We start from the raw sequence: 14,098 nt of genomic DNA, 5'->3' as shown, positions 1-14,098 counted from the left end.
TTAAATACTGTGATCATAAGTACTCACTAATTCACTTCAACTTAACTATGTTCGAAATAGAAGTGATTCTCTCATGTCCAATAACTGATAACTTTAGCTTATCAGAATAATAATAGAGTCAGTCCTGGTGTGTAATACAGATGCTTATGAACATACATGCATGCATTCCTCACCAATATCTCATCATTATCTCCACATACATATTTACCGACAACTACATACATAAATGACGAGTCACCACTTAATGTGTTTTTTTTTGTATCAATAACATACAATGCAATACCTACAGCCGCACCTAGTTTTAGCAAGATCTATTTATGTGTTCCTTTAGAATGACTGCATAATTATACAGTACATAAATATAATTTAACACTGTTGGCCGTTTTGACATCACTCTGATTCATATCCGGAGAAGGTGAATAAAACTGAGGCGATAAATAATCCAAGCACTCAAACATATCACATTTTGATTTTCAAAGCCAAGTAGAAATAATTAAAGTTAAACAAATAAAGCTACAGAAGAAAAATGTCCAAAGCTATCGCCGGTATTATTGGGGACGAATGGAAAATAAGCGTAGAAGAAATCTGTCGACGCTATGGTACAAATGTGACCTCGGTATGACATTTTATTTTAAGCAATGGAAGATATTGTCGGATTCATGTAAACTTAAATTCAATCTTCGTGCACTTTAACCATAGGGGCTCAGTTCTGCTCAAGCCAAATTGAACAAGAAGCAGTACAGCAAAAAAGACAAGGATGACAAAACAAAAAAGTCAAAAGAAGACAAGAAAAAGGACAAAAAGTCCAAAGACGGTAAAACCAAGGATGATAAGAAAAATTATGGCGACGTTTCTGTAAATCGAGACGGGAAGATTACCACCCTTTCCAGTAAGAAATTGGTCGTGGGCGACATTGTCGAATTGACGCCGGGGATGCAAGTTCCAGCGGATTTACGAATTTTGGTGTCCAACGGGATTCAGGTAGCGTTTCTTATAAGTTTTTGGACTTTTTGGAATTATGTTGTATTTAATTCGAAGCCCCTTATTCCGTGTACTATAGGCGGATACGAGTGTGGTGACTGGTGCTGGTACTGGAGGTGGTGCTGTCAAGCAATTGTTGCCTGATTGCACAAATGAAAATCCTCTGGAAACTAGTAACTTAGCTCTGGCAGGGTACAAAATTTTGAATGGTAACAAGTCTAATTATTAAGAAAAAGATCGGAGTCCGAAATCTTGTCATCCTAACAGCCTGATTTTAATAGGAACTGGAAAAGCTATTGTTATATCGGTGATCGGGGATAAGATTGCTTCCAAGTATCCAAAACTTGCTCCATTTAGTGAGTCAAATATAATTCAAATTGTAAAATAAGTGATTAACTTTTCGGTACATGTCTGAGTAATATTTTATTTATTGACCAGTTCCGCAAGCATTATCATTTATTAATCCGCAAAATCCGAATCCCGTCAACCAACAGTTTCCAAATCAGAATCCAGGGGTTTCAAATACTAGTGGATACAACCCAACTAATCCAAACCCAACTGGCTACAATCCTAATTTGCCAAATCCAGCCATTCCAAATCATATGGGATACAACCCGAATCAAAATCCAATGATTCATAATCCCAATGCACCAAATCCATATGGTCAAAATCCAAGTATTCCGAATCCGTTCCCTCATAATCCAAACATGCAAAACCCTGGTTTCCCACCGAATCCGAATATGCAAAACCCAGGTTTCCCACCGAATCCGAATATGCAAAACCCAGGTTTCCCACCGAACCCGAATATGCAAAACCCAGGTTTCCCACCGAACCCGAATATGCAAAATCCTGGTTTCCCACCGAACCCGAATATGCAAAATCCTGGTTATCCACCGAATCCAAATATGCAAAATCCAGGGTTTCCACCGAATCCAAACTCCACAATGGGATGGCCTCAACAACGATAAATGACAACTTGAGCGGATTCGACTTCGTCACTTACGTTGCAAACTATCCATAATATGAATTACATAAATACTTATTTATACAACGGCTAGTTGTATGACGTCAACTACTACTATAAACAAGTTCATATGGTCAAAAATAAAATGCTTGTCTGGACAAGAATTAATCTAAATACATGTGAATTAAAGTCAATTAATTAATCTGCACGAACTAAATAACCGTCATATTACATAAATATTACATAAATACTTACATGCTTATATGCAGTAAACTCTTGGAATGAATGAAAAACAAGATGTACCAATGTAACTGTGCAATGCAAAAGTAAAGCGGATTTGTTGCATAATGATTTCAAATAAACAAGTTTGACAATACATCCAGACTATGTTTTAGCTCAACATTTATTTTGTTATTAGCAAATTTATAATACTCTTTCAAGAAAATCTTTACATTTTAGTTGCGTTACAGTAGTTGTCTTTCTCACACATGAAATTTACTTCATTTCACTCACACTTTTAGCTGACCATCATGAGCAAGAATGAGTAATAATAGGAATTCTAAAAAATTATGCCTTCTTTTTTTACAAAAGCTATTATCAAAGAACAACTGCTTCATAACTAAATATATAAATTTTCCTTTTTTGGTACGAATTAATATCGAAAATAAGAAAGTAATAAATTATTAAAAGGGGTCAAGGCTGCAGATTCTATAGAAAAAGTGGACAGAACAGCTTATCTCATATTATACATAACATTATAATTATTATGGCTGGTTGTTGTTAAGTAGCTTTTTCACACTCGAGTTGATGTTGTGCTGTTAATTTTGTCTGCTAAAAATTTAACTGAACACTTGGAAAATTGTGTATAGTTTTACGTCTAAATCTAGCCTTTTTACAAGCCAAGCCACACCATGGATGATATATAAATTGTAGAAAGAAATGGAGAGTGAATCTCAGTAATGAAAATTAACACGGTAGATGTTGAGGGCAGTGGATTCATAGCTGCTTCTCGAAAACCTTCTGTATAAGAGGGAAATAATAGTGATTAGTCACATTGTAAAAATTGACAAAAAGTCAAGTTATTGCACCACTCACTAGTTCTCATCGACCTCAGCTTCCTCATCAAAGTCACCCTCTTCCTCGGCCGTGGCCTCTTGGTACTGCTGGTACTCGGAGACCAAGTCGTTCATGTTGGACTCGGCTTCAGTGAATTCCATCTCGTCCATGCCCTCTCCAGTGTACCAATGCAAGAAAGCCTTGCGCCTGAACATGGCAGTAAACTGTTCCGAAATACGCTTGAAGAGTTCTTGGATGGCGGTAGAGTTTCCGATGAAGGTGGCTGACATTTTGAGTCCTCGGGGTGGAATGTCGCAGACGGCAGTCTTGACGTTATTTGGGATCCATTCCACGAAGTAGGAGGAGTTCTTATTCTGGATGTTGAGCATTTGCTCGTCGACCTAGAAGATTTTAAAAAATAATTCAAATTGGAACTAAATAAAATATTTAGAGCATGGGAAATTAAATTACCTCCTTCATGGACATTCGTCCACGGAAGATGGATGCAACGGTAAGGTAACGTCCGTGTCTAGGATCGCAGGCTGCCATCATGTTCTTAGCATCGAACATCTGCTGAGTGAGTTCTGGGACTGTGAGGGCACGATATTGTTGAGAGCCTCGGGCAGTGAGGGGGGCAAAGCCTGTGATGAAGAAGTGAAGACGGGGGAAGGGAACCATGTTGACTGCCAATTTCCTCAAATCGGCATTGAGTTGTCCTAATCAAATAAAAAGTGAAAGTTAGTAAAGCAAAATACTTGATAACTTGCGTCAATTTAACAATTGACTAGGCGTGCATATGTAATTACCAGGGAATCGAAGACACGTCGTGACACCACTCATTGTCAGGGATACAAGATGGTTCAAATCTCCATAAGTGGGGGTGGTAAGTTTGAGAGTTCGGAAGCAAATGTCGTACAGGGCCTCGTTGTCGATACAATAGGTCTCATCGGTATTCTCGACCAATTGGTGGACAGAGAGGGTGGCATTGTAGGGTTCTACAACGGTATCGGAAACTTTTGGGGAGGGGACGACTGAGTACGTGTTCATGATTCTGTCTGGGTATTCCTCTCGGATCTTGGAAATGAGAAGGGTTCCCATTCCTAGCAATAATAAAGGTCAATTAATGTGGCTAATCATTGGCAATTGTTATGAATCAAGATAAAAAAAGATAAAACGAATAAATTACCTGATCCGGTACCACCTCCAAGGGAGTGAGTCAACTGGAATCCTTGGATGCAATCGCACCCCTCCGCCTCCTTCCTGACCACATCAAGGACAGAGTCTACGAGTTCAGCTCCCTCCGTGTAGTGACCCTTGGCCCAGTTGTTACCTGCTCCGCTCTGTCCGAAGACAAAGTTGTCGGGACGAAAGAGTTGACCAAACGCACCGGATCGAACAGAGTCCATCGTTCCTAAAATAAAGTTACACATGCAAGAGTTATTTTAATTGTTTGTCTAGTTGAAGTTATGATACGATAAATCCTCATTTCAAATAAATAGTTTGCCTTACCTGGCTCCAAATCGACAAGGATAGCACGGGGGACATATTTTCCTCCTGAAGCTTCATTGTAATATACATTAATCCGCTCCAATTGGAGGTCAGAGTCGCCATGGTACGAGCCAGTGGGGTCGATGCCGTGCTCGTCCGAGATGATTTCCCAAAACTGGAAGAGATTAAATTAAAACTTGTTTAAATTTCAATTAATACTAATCAAATAAAAACAAGTCCTTGCTCACTCCCTTAAATGGATACGACAGAAGAGAACGACATGACCAAAATTATAAAAACCTAATACTTTCTCATCATCACCATAAATCATCATCATTAAGTTAATCTCGACCAAATAACAAACTCATAACCAAGCACTAATAATAATGATGATGCCACTTCTGTCTGCCCTTTTTTGGTCATATTCCCTTCACCCACTCCTCCACTTCCAAAATCTGCAGCTGCAGAATAACAATGCAATGACATAATAATCCCATACTTGTCTTTTTCTTTCTGGTCTGATCTTCTTACAATTAAACAACACCCACCTTTCTCTCCTACTTCGTCTCTCTCTATCTCTGTGTCCCTAATAAAAAAATACAATACACACAACCAACCACCACTACCTATCTACCAACCTCCATCTTGTTTTACCGGCCGGCTGCCCATAAAACCCCCATTTTAATAAATACCCACCACACCCCCACCTCCAAAACTCACCCCACCACCTCGCCCCGGATGAAAAGTATGATTTAAACCTAAACAGCCCTTCGTCACACCCACCCCACCCCACAACTTGGCCTACAAACTAAAATCGCAAATATACGAACTAAATATTATATTCCTGTCTTACCTTAGCTCCGATTTGGTTTCCGCACTGGCCGACTTGAATGTGCACAATCTCCCTCATGATGATAACCGAGATTTAGTAATAATAGTTCTGAGTGTGGGTGTGGTCGTCAAGCGTCCAAACTTTTTGTGAGAAGAGGAAAAAGATGACGATCCTGCTGCTGCGAGAAGTAGTCGAGTAGTGAGCTCCGAGGCAGAGAGGTTTGGTTGGGTTATAGTTTGACTTGTCATAGATTTTCCCGTTTGGGTGTCCGTTAAAATACAAACAAACACCGTCCACATCAGATGTGGGTCATTTCCTTAAATATAAAACCTAGTGCAGACTTGATGTAGCCCGAGTCAGGTCGTGGTTACCGACTTTTTTGCATGACATTTTATCATAAATGCATTTCAAAAAATTTAAAAATTTAGATTGATTTTTCCAATTTAAATTCGCATTCTTCCATTAACAACAATTGGCAGACTATTTAATAGGTTTCAGCTCGATTGGATGAGTTTTAAAAATCCGTATAGATGGGTCACCCCCTAGGGTCCGGTGAAAATTTGTGTAACTTTACTTAATATTCTTTCATTAGAAAGTAGAAACCATAGTCAACCTCTGTACCAAATTTCAGCTTTATACGACAATTTTTAAATTTTGGTGCATAAACCTATAAACCACCCAACTATATGGCCCCACCGGTCAACCACTTCACCCATCTTTGAACTTAACTCCTCATTTGTCCCATACTACATATGTGCAAAATTTCAAGCCGAATCAGATTACTTTTACGACAGTTATCGCAAGACAGACAGACAGACAGACGGACGTGACGGGTACATAAGCCTTGACTCGGTCTAAAAACTCTGCAAAATTTCAAAAAAAATTACTCATTTTGGAACAATTTGATATGTCACGAATTTTATCCACGGTCCTCCCGGCCTGATGAAAGTCAACATACTTCCTTGCGAAGAGAGAGAAAAATCGTAGTATTGGTGTTATGCGATGAAAAACCACACCCACTTCAAGATAAATGACTATGATGGAATTTTTAAAGAAATTTATTATTTGAGAAAATCTATGCATAATTCCTCGCATGAGTCATGATAGGCGAGGTCATTATGCCGGCATTAGGGTGGATGTCGTATTTTTTTCACACGTCGTGTCATTCTTGAACAGGAAGTTATATAAAATTGTAATTATTTTGTTTTTTGAGTTAAAACGCAAATTAGTTTGAAATTGAGAATGAATGGAAATTTTGTAAGAGTGACGTTATACTTGCAGAGGTCTGGACAGGAGCGAAATATTTACTGTCTTTGTTCACGCTGGTGGTGTAGAGGGTTGTCGTGGGATGGTGTATGCTCACTCGACCATGGATTGTGCGTGAATCCAGTAGTCTCATATTTCTCGGGGGGATTGAATTTCGAAGTTGAGACTTTCCAGACTAAAAAGTAGTGAAAATAATTTTCAAGCATGTTCCCTGCTAATTGTTAGCCTAAATAATTAAATTAACACAGTTTCAGTAAATGATGCAGACGGAGAAATTAATTTCTAATTTTTCCATGCATAGTAGTCTGCCCATTGAAAGTATATTGCAGTATTTATAAGGAACGTTTAATGTGCTTATCAGGATTATTTAGGTAAATCACTGAGACTTTTTATTCAGGTGTTAACGTTTAGTTAGTTTGTTCAAATTATGAGACTGACATTTGCAGTGAACGAACATAATGAGAAACTTGAGACTATTGGGATAAGTGAGATCATTCGAACAGCGCGTTATATTCATTTACTTCTTTTTATCAAAACTTATTGTGGTTCATTTTTGTTCAAGTGTTTCTCATTCTCATGCGATTTTAACATATGACAGAATTTAAATTCTTAGTCTGTCTCTCATTTTTTGCACTTTTCAACTATTTTCGATTGCCCAACGAGGATTGGATGTTGTTAAGATTAAAATCTGTTGTTAACAAAACTCTCGGATCATTTGTCCACATTTATCCGCATCACACCAGCAGGACAATGGCGACGACATCAGTGTGCTCTTCAAGTTCTGGTACGCGACATGTTGTTGTATGATTAATGATGTGCTAATTATTTAATTATGTATATTTTTAAATGCAGTTCGGTATCTGGGTCAGGAAGAGGCAATTCAACTGGATCAAGACCTTTTTCACGAGTATAAATTCACCCTAGAGCAATTAATGGAGCTGGCCGGTTTAAGTGTGGCGACGGCAGCGTACCGTGTGTATGGCGAATCTCACAAAAATAGTCCCGTGCTAGCAGTCGCAGGTCCGGGAAACAACGGGGGCGACGCAATGGTACGTCATCTTTCTAAATGTTGTATTATTTAATGCGTGATATGGATACATATGTACATTTATTATTTATCTTTTTATTAATATTAAGGTGGCTGTGAGACACATGAAGCTGTTTGGGTTTGAAAATGTCACTCTTCTAAACACTCGCCCCCCAACAAAGGAATTTTTCCAAGCTCTGGTCACCCAAGCGGAACAATCGGGCGTGAAGATTGCAGATGATCCAACCCCATTCTTGTGAGTTACATGCACGGACATATAATAATAGCAAATCTCTACCTAATATGAACCTCTACTATTATTGTCCACAGAGAGGAGTCTTCGAGACCAAGTCTTGTGATTGACGGCTTATTCGGCTTCAGTTTTAAGCCTCCCGTCCGTGCAGAAATGACCCCGTTCCTCCAGATCTTGTCAGCACCTGCATCTACCCTCCTCTCGATTGACATTCCGAGTGGGTGGGACGTAGAGGAGGGTCCACCTGCAAATTCACCCCTCATGCCCCACACCCTCGTCTCACTCTCCGCGCCAAAGAAATGTGCCTCCTTCTTTCAGGGAAGCTTCCACTTCTTGGGAGGACGGTTCCTCCCACCAAAGTTGGTTGAAAAGTATTGCCTTAATCTTCCCCAATATCCAGCCACTGACTCTGTCATTCTGCTCAAATAGTGATAATAATGTTATATATAGCTTTCTTATTTGTTGGCTGCATATCACTATAAATTGTGCAATAAATGTTAAGACTTTAATAATGTATTCGTTCGTAGTATTTATAAAAATATAGTTTGACTTAATCGTAAAAACGAACCGCTCTCTCTCACACAAACATGTTAGGTAGCTAGGCAATAAATAGAAAGTACACACAAGACTATTCTATACATTTACGCATTTAGCTATTAGGAGAATTCCATCCATCGCACAAAGTTGAGAAGATTTCTCAAAGGGGATTCGGACGTTCTTTGTGACGTGGCGCTCTTGGCGTGGACGTTGTTGGTTTTGACAAAGTTGTGGTGCAAATTTGTAGTCGACGAGGATGATGATTTGATGTCACACTGACTCATGTCAATCAACGTGTCTGTGAGAACTTGGGTTATTTTGGCAAGGAACTTGAGATTGGTGGGATTATTCAGGACGGAGACCTAATTATAAGTATGTATACATTTATTTACATACATACATCGAACTTTCGTGTTAATAGACCTAGTATACGAAGAACTGCTTACCTCAGGTCCGTCACAAACGGTGTGGTAACAGTTCCTCATGTTGCCTCTGTAAGGCCCAGTGTCTGTCATGAGGACAGCTTTCAGGGATGTTGGCATCGCAGTGTCATTCATGTACCAAAAACGGGAATGGTCGCTTCTTAGAAAGTTTAGGTGATCTGCGAGGGTTTGCATTTCCGGAAGTTCTTTCCCCAGTGCGAGGGGGAAGGGTTGGAGTCTGAAACTGGGACCCAGACTGTTCCGTTGATCCCAATGCTTGACAAACCGCTCTGCCAGCCCACCATCCACCGACTTGCGGTAAATCATGGAGAGAAAGTCCCCCCGATATCCTGCGTCGGCAACCACGTCGTACACATCCGGCAGAAGGAGACTCCAATCACGGGGGAATGTCTGAGATCCTTCTGTCTCATTCATGTTCATGATCGTATCCATGATGAAGGCACCCTACAACAGCCACCGTAAACATCAACAGGGTCACCACAACTAAATATATCTCAAATTATAGATATCTCACTTGAAACCTTTCCAATGGAACGTCATGCGGGGAATCTGTTTTAAGAATTTGAGAGAGAAAGTCCTTGATAAAAAGGAGTGACCCCTGAGAGCCAACCTCTTCCAAGTCAAAGGCCACAAATATTAGCGAATATTTTGGAGTACAGCCGGAATGTGAGATTGCTCGAGCAGCCTCCAGCATGGCTGCGGTCCCAGAACCGTTGTCATCCGTTCCAGGAGTGAAGGCAACCGTGTCCCAGTGGGCACCAACAAGCGTTGGTCGATCATTCGCTGTACCCCACTCACTTCCTTCCAGGATTCCGATAATATTGGCACCTTGAGGGAGTGAGTATCCATCATACTGCATACAAATAAAAACGTATAAGTATTCTAAAATTCTGGGCAATGCATAATTAGTTATATTCTCACGATGCTGAGGAATTGGAGTGGTTTGAAATGCTGGAGTGCCGTTTGCAGTCCACTCGTGACCTGGAAGCTGTCGAGAATATACTTTTTCGCCCCCTCCTTCGCAGTCTCGTTCGTGTTGTGGTTTCGAGGGTAGCTGAAAATATTGGTGAGCATCCATTCCAAGTTCTCCGGCTTCACGACCGCATCCAAGCTACCAGTATCCACGCTTTCCACTTCGTAGTGTCGCGTGTTACTGCTCGCCCTGTCCCGAGAGAACACAATTAACAGTTAGCCTAGCTTGTATTTAAAATACGTATACAGCATTTTAGCCCTCGAAACAATAAACTCGCCTCTCATTATTATTATAGGCGGGAGATGAGGCTGAGGTAACGAAGGTCCTCTGACGCCGTGGGAAGCGTTGGAGGAGTTCGGTTCTGGAGGGAGTGTGACGATGTGAGGAAAATGGTGGTTGGAAGAACTCTGATCCCCAGGCTTCGAGTTGAGCCCGCTCAATGTCGGGGTGGGAGGAGTACACTTCCCCCTCAGTTGAACCTCCCCCGGTTGTTCCTGCTGGCTCGTCCAGAATTCGACCTAGAACAGCACCAGCCACGACAGCTCCCCACAAGACTGGAGAAAATAAGTACAAAATACACAATTAAGATATCAAATACATAACCAGGCTTAATGTTCCTATTTCAGCTCAGACCTGTGACCGTGACCATGTGATTTAATCGTGATGGTGTTTTTGCCCCTTTTCGGGGTTTCAAATTTTGTCTCCCCATATTTGCCATCGTCATTAAACAAATGAAAAGGGTAACAATTTTGACAAAAACTTAGATATACTTATATATAACCAAACCACCCACTTTAACTATTATTACACTTTAAGCCACACAGTCAAGCAGACTATGCGAGTCCACTTTCATTCGCCTTATGTGCAGAGGACCACAAGTGTATTAGCTTTTTATGTCGTATTTCTACTCCAACGACGATGTCGACAATATTTGTTATGAATGAATGAGCTCTCCATTTCATCGCTGTTCACATCCTCAGCGGAAACAGATCCTTCCTGTGTTTCTCCTCAAACACTTTTGTAACTAGATATAATTACAATTACATTAATCCTTGGTTTACACGGGTACCGCTGTCTATCATCCTCTTATGAGGAAATAACCCGTTTCCTATTTGGCGTCAATTTTCCATCCAATCCGTCGGCAATCGCATTCTTAGTAAGAAATTCCTACCCCTCGGCTAATCGGTTGTTTTGTTTGAGACGTAATTTTTGATGTAATTACACATCTGAATTGTTTAGTAACATCATCACTACTGTTACTCATATATAATGCGTCTCACAAGGGAACCTTAAGTACTGTCACATCTCGATTTCCTTTCGGATGGTCTTAATTGATGGGTAATTTAGTGGAACTAAAACTTTGTCATAGAATATAGGGTGTAAAATCACGTTTTGCGAAAAATTTGGCGAAAGCTTCACCAAAAGGTGCCATTTTTCCAATGCTTTTAACATAGATAACAGCCTTCGGATAGGAATAATGAAATGAATCTTATAAATTGTACACCTGTCCATAATTTGATGCTGATCACCAATGTGCAAGAAAACCTGCAATCATTGGCCAATTTTTTCAAACTGCGAAAATCTGCAAAGTTGTCTAAAGAATTTCGTCGCTTTTAAAATTTTAACAAAATTTAAATGTTAAAAAATTTTTATTTAAGCATTAAAAAACTTTTCAAAACATAATTGTTTTCTTATTCCAGCAAAATGGGCGAAAATTATCCAAAATTTAAACTCGTAATTTTTCACACAATTTTTTAATTGCCACATATATAGGTCGACCTATATATGTGGCATATATGTATATAATGGAGGGATCCCATGGGGTCCCTCCCAGATGAAATTTTTTCCAGTTTTCCAAAACGCTTAAAATCTCGAATGAGACATGGAAAAGTTATTTTGTTGAATATATTAAAAGCTGACCATATAAATTTCTAAAAAGTTTTGTAACTTGTAAAAATAAATATAGGCAACAATTTTGAAAAATATGTAAAATAGACTAGCATTGGTCATTATATCTTTTTTCATGAAAAATTACGAGTTTAAATTTTGGATAATTTTCGCCCATTTTGCTGGAATAAGAAAACAATTATGTTTTGAAAAGTTTTTTAATGCTTAAATAAAAATTTTTTAACATTTAAATTTTGTTAAAATTTTAAAAGCGACGAAATTCTTTAGACAACTTTGCAGATTTTCGCAGTTTGAAAAAATTGGCCAATGATTGCAGGTTTTCTTGCACATTGGTGATCAGCATCAAATTATGGACAGGTGTACAATTTATAAGATTCATTTCATTATTCCTATCCGAAGGCTGTTATCTATGTTAAAAGCATTGGAAAAATGGCACCTTTTGGTGAAGCTTTCGCCAAATTTTTCGCAAAACGTGATTTTACACCCTATATTCTATGACAAAGTTTTAGTTCCACTAAATTACCCATCAATTAAGACCATCCGAAAGGAAATCGAGATGTGACAGTACTTAAGGTTCCCTTGTTAGTGCTAAAAAAGTCTTTGGAAAAACGAATAGTAGGACAAAGGTACATACGCCTGAGGACAATTTCAAGTACAACAAAAACGATGTATGTAAGCTAAGCAGATCTAAACCTACCTTATTTTTAGTGTGGATGAATGCATTAATAAATGTCAAAATATGACACTTTTTTAATCATTCTCGTATGCATGTGAAAGATGCAGATGAATGCTTGTTTCTAACGAGCAGTAATAATCACTAGCACTCAATAAAGCCACATATTTCATACATACAAATATGTATATACCTATGGTTGTAATTGGTAATTGCATAGGATAGTAACGAGTGAGAGCGTATATTTGATTGTACATACATAGAAAGTGCAAGTAAGTGGACGGAAATAGAGTGAATATACTTATTAGCAGCACTATCTGCCACTGAACCTGACCTCGTTACCTCGTTCCGAGATACTTATTTCTCATATCCATCTTGCCTGCGCACGTATGTGCAAGTTCACCTGAGCACAAGCATCTTCAATTCGAAAGAGCTTCATTTAGGCGAATTTCGATGCTCACATGGCGTGCATGATATTGCACTCGGTTTGAGTAAAAGTGGTTCACTGACATGGGAAAGAACGCTCTGTCCTTTGTGTATTTGCACAAGAGAAATTTCGCCCATTCATTCTTTTCACGGCTTCTTTTTATGCCAGCAGTGAGGGGAAGTGTGTCTCATAATAGTCAACGTGCATGTGCAATTGTGCATGAGAATTTTTAAATGGCGACAGGTAAATAGTATTTAAAAGGAGAACTTAGTTAGTCACTCGTAACTAGATATTACTGGTTATCGCTTTCAGATTTGAGACAATGCTGCTCCATTTGTAGGCAGTGCAAAATCAAGCGTCATTATTATGTGCAGTAAATGCATATGTGTAGGCAGAGTATTGTTAGAGGTAGTTGTGAATTGAATTGATTGAATGGGTCTTCCCGTTCCAAGGAGAAAAATCATTTTAGAATTACATATCCTATGAAACCTGTTCGTTTTTTACAAATGTCTATTGAATAATATCCAATAAATGTTGCTTACAAATTATTTTAACTTTGTTCTGGATAATTCCAGCACATTTTTCAGCATTAGGAAGACTTATCATGACTTTGGACGCACTATATTGAAGTATTTGCGCATGATTTTTGAAATGAATGAAGCTAGGCAATAAAGGATGTAAATATATTACATGTTTTAGCATTCGGAATTATATGTAAGTCTTACCCACAAGAACACGACTCATTTGATCAATACGAATTATTTAGTCACTCTCACTCCCGTAAATAACCTCCCCTCGACCCCACTGTAGAACTAGTTATATTGACAACAACAGTCATAATGAGCCACCACTCATCGTAATGATTTCCAGACTAGACCCCATATTCACTTCCATATTCACTTCAGTCACCTTGTTCTCAAATGCTCGGAAATTAAATCCAACTCAAAATTCATATAAAGCTGATCACCTTTATTTATGCCTTCAACAGTCGTCGGAGATATTGATGATGATGCCTTGTTGCACAGTGAAGATCAACTAGCTTGATCTTTTTTTTTGCAACCAAAGACATAATGTGGGATAATTTTATTACAGCTTAAGCTGGGTTAGGGTGAATTAGCAACGCAGTATGTATACCAGTGCAATTATGAACCTACATAAATAGATACGTATTTGGTGGGGAAGAGTACAGTAAAGCTGCAGAAAGGGATACAGCGTATGTGATGCAAATGCACTAATCTCGCTTTCAAATTATTTCAACAATAAAGGAGCT

At 39.0% G+C, this 14,098-nt stretch overlaps 4 protein-coding genes across 5 annotated transcripts; 2 read left to right on the top strand and 2 right to left on the bottom strand.

Annotated features, from left to right (window-relative positions):
• The first annotated feature begins 239 nt into the window (after positions 1-239).
• Positions 240-2,121, top strand: LOC110857661. Its single transcript, XM_022106266.2, has 5 exons — positions 240-616; positions 700-981; positions 1,061-1,190; positions 1,263-1,337; positions 1,420-2,121. The coding sequence occupies exons 1-5, from the start codon at positions 527-529 to the stop codon at positions 1,947-1,949; spliced, it is 1,107 nt and encodes a 368-aa protein (XP_021961958.1). The 5' UTR covers positions 240-526; the 3' UTR covers positions 1,950-2,121.
• A 209-nt stretch (positions 2,122-2,330) lies between these two features.
• On the bottom strand, positions 2,331-5,536 carry LOC110857650 (tubulin beta-1 chain). Its single transcript, XM_022106254.2, has 7 exons — positions 5,343-5,536; positions 4,511-4,664; positions 4,188-4,412; positions 3,808-4,101; positions 3,473-3,717; positions 3,041-3,402; positions 2,331-2,965 (listed from the first exon to the last, which is right to left on the bottom strand). Coding segments are annotated over exons 1-7 (1,338 nt in total). The 5' UTR covers positions 5,400-5,536; the 3' UTR covers positions 2,331-2,964.
• Positions 5,537-7,043: 1,507 nt separating this feature from the next.
• Positions 7,044-8,383, top strand: LOC110863653 (NAD(P)H-hydrate epimerase). The gene is made up of 4 exons (XM_022113008.2): positions 7,044-7,371; positions 7,440-7,636; positions 7,725-7,870; positions 7,945-8,383. The coding sequence occupies exons 1-4, from the start codon at positions 7,179-7,181 to the stop codon at positions 8,294-8,296; spliced, it is 888 nt and encodes a 295-aa protein (XP_021968700.1). The 5' UTR covers positions 7,044-7,178; the 3' UTR covers positions 8,297-8,383.
• Positions 8,365-13,865, bottom strand: LOC110863097. 2 transcript variants are annotated; one of them, XM_022112337.2, is made up of 6 exons: positions 13,554-13,865; positions 10,098-10,374; positions 9,769-10,009; positions 9,362-9,700; positions 8,851-9,291; positions 8,365-8,766 (listed from the first exon to the last, which is right to left on the bottom strand). In XM_022112337.2, the coding sequence occupies exons 1-6, from the start codon at positions 13,570-13,572 to the stop codon at positions 8,524-8,526; spliced, it is 1,560 nt and encodes a 519-aa protein (XP_021968029.1). In that variant the 5' UTR covers positions 13,573-13,865; the 3' UTR covers positions 8,365-8,523. The 2 variants fall into 2 exon arrangements, with proteins under 2 accessions (XP_021968029.1, XP_035703120.1); XM_035847227.1 differs by lacking the exon at positions 13,554-13,865 and adding an exon at positions 10,454-11,100.
• Positions 13,866-14,098: the final 233 nt, after the last annotated feature.

This window comes from Folsomia candida, unplaced genomic scaffold (genome assembly GCF_002217175.1).
Source record: "Folsomia candida strain VU population unplaced genomic scaffold, ASM221717v1 Fcan01_Sc001, whole genome shotgun sequence".
In the NCBI taxonomy this organism is placed as follows: Eukaryota; Metazoa; Arthropoda; class Collembola; order Entomobryomorpha; family Isotomidae; genus Folsomia; species Folsomia candida.
Note: the sequence above shows the minus strand (reverse complement) of the source record. Positions and strands in the feature narration are given on the sequence as shown.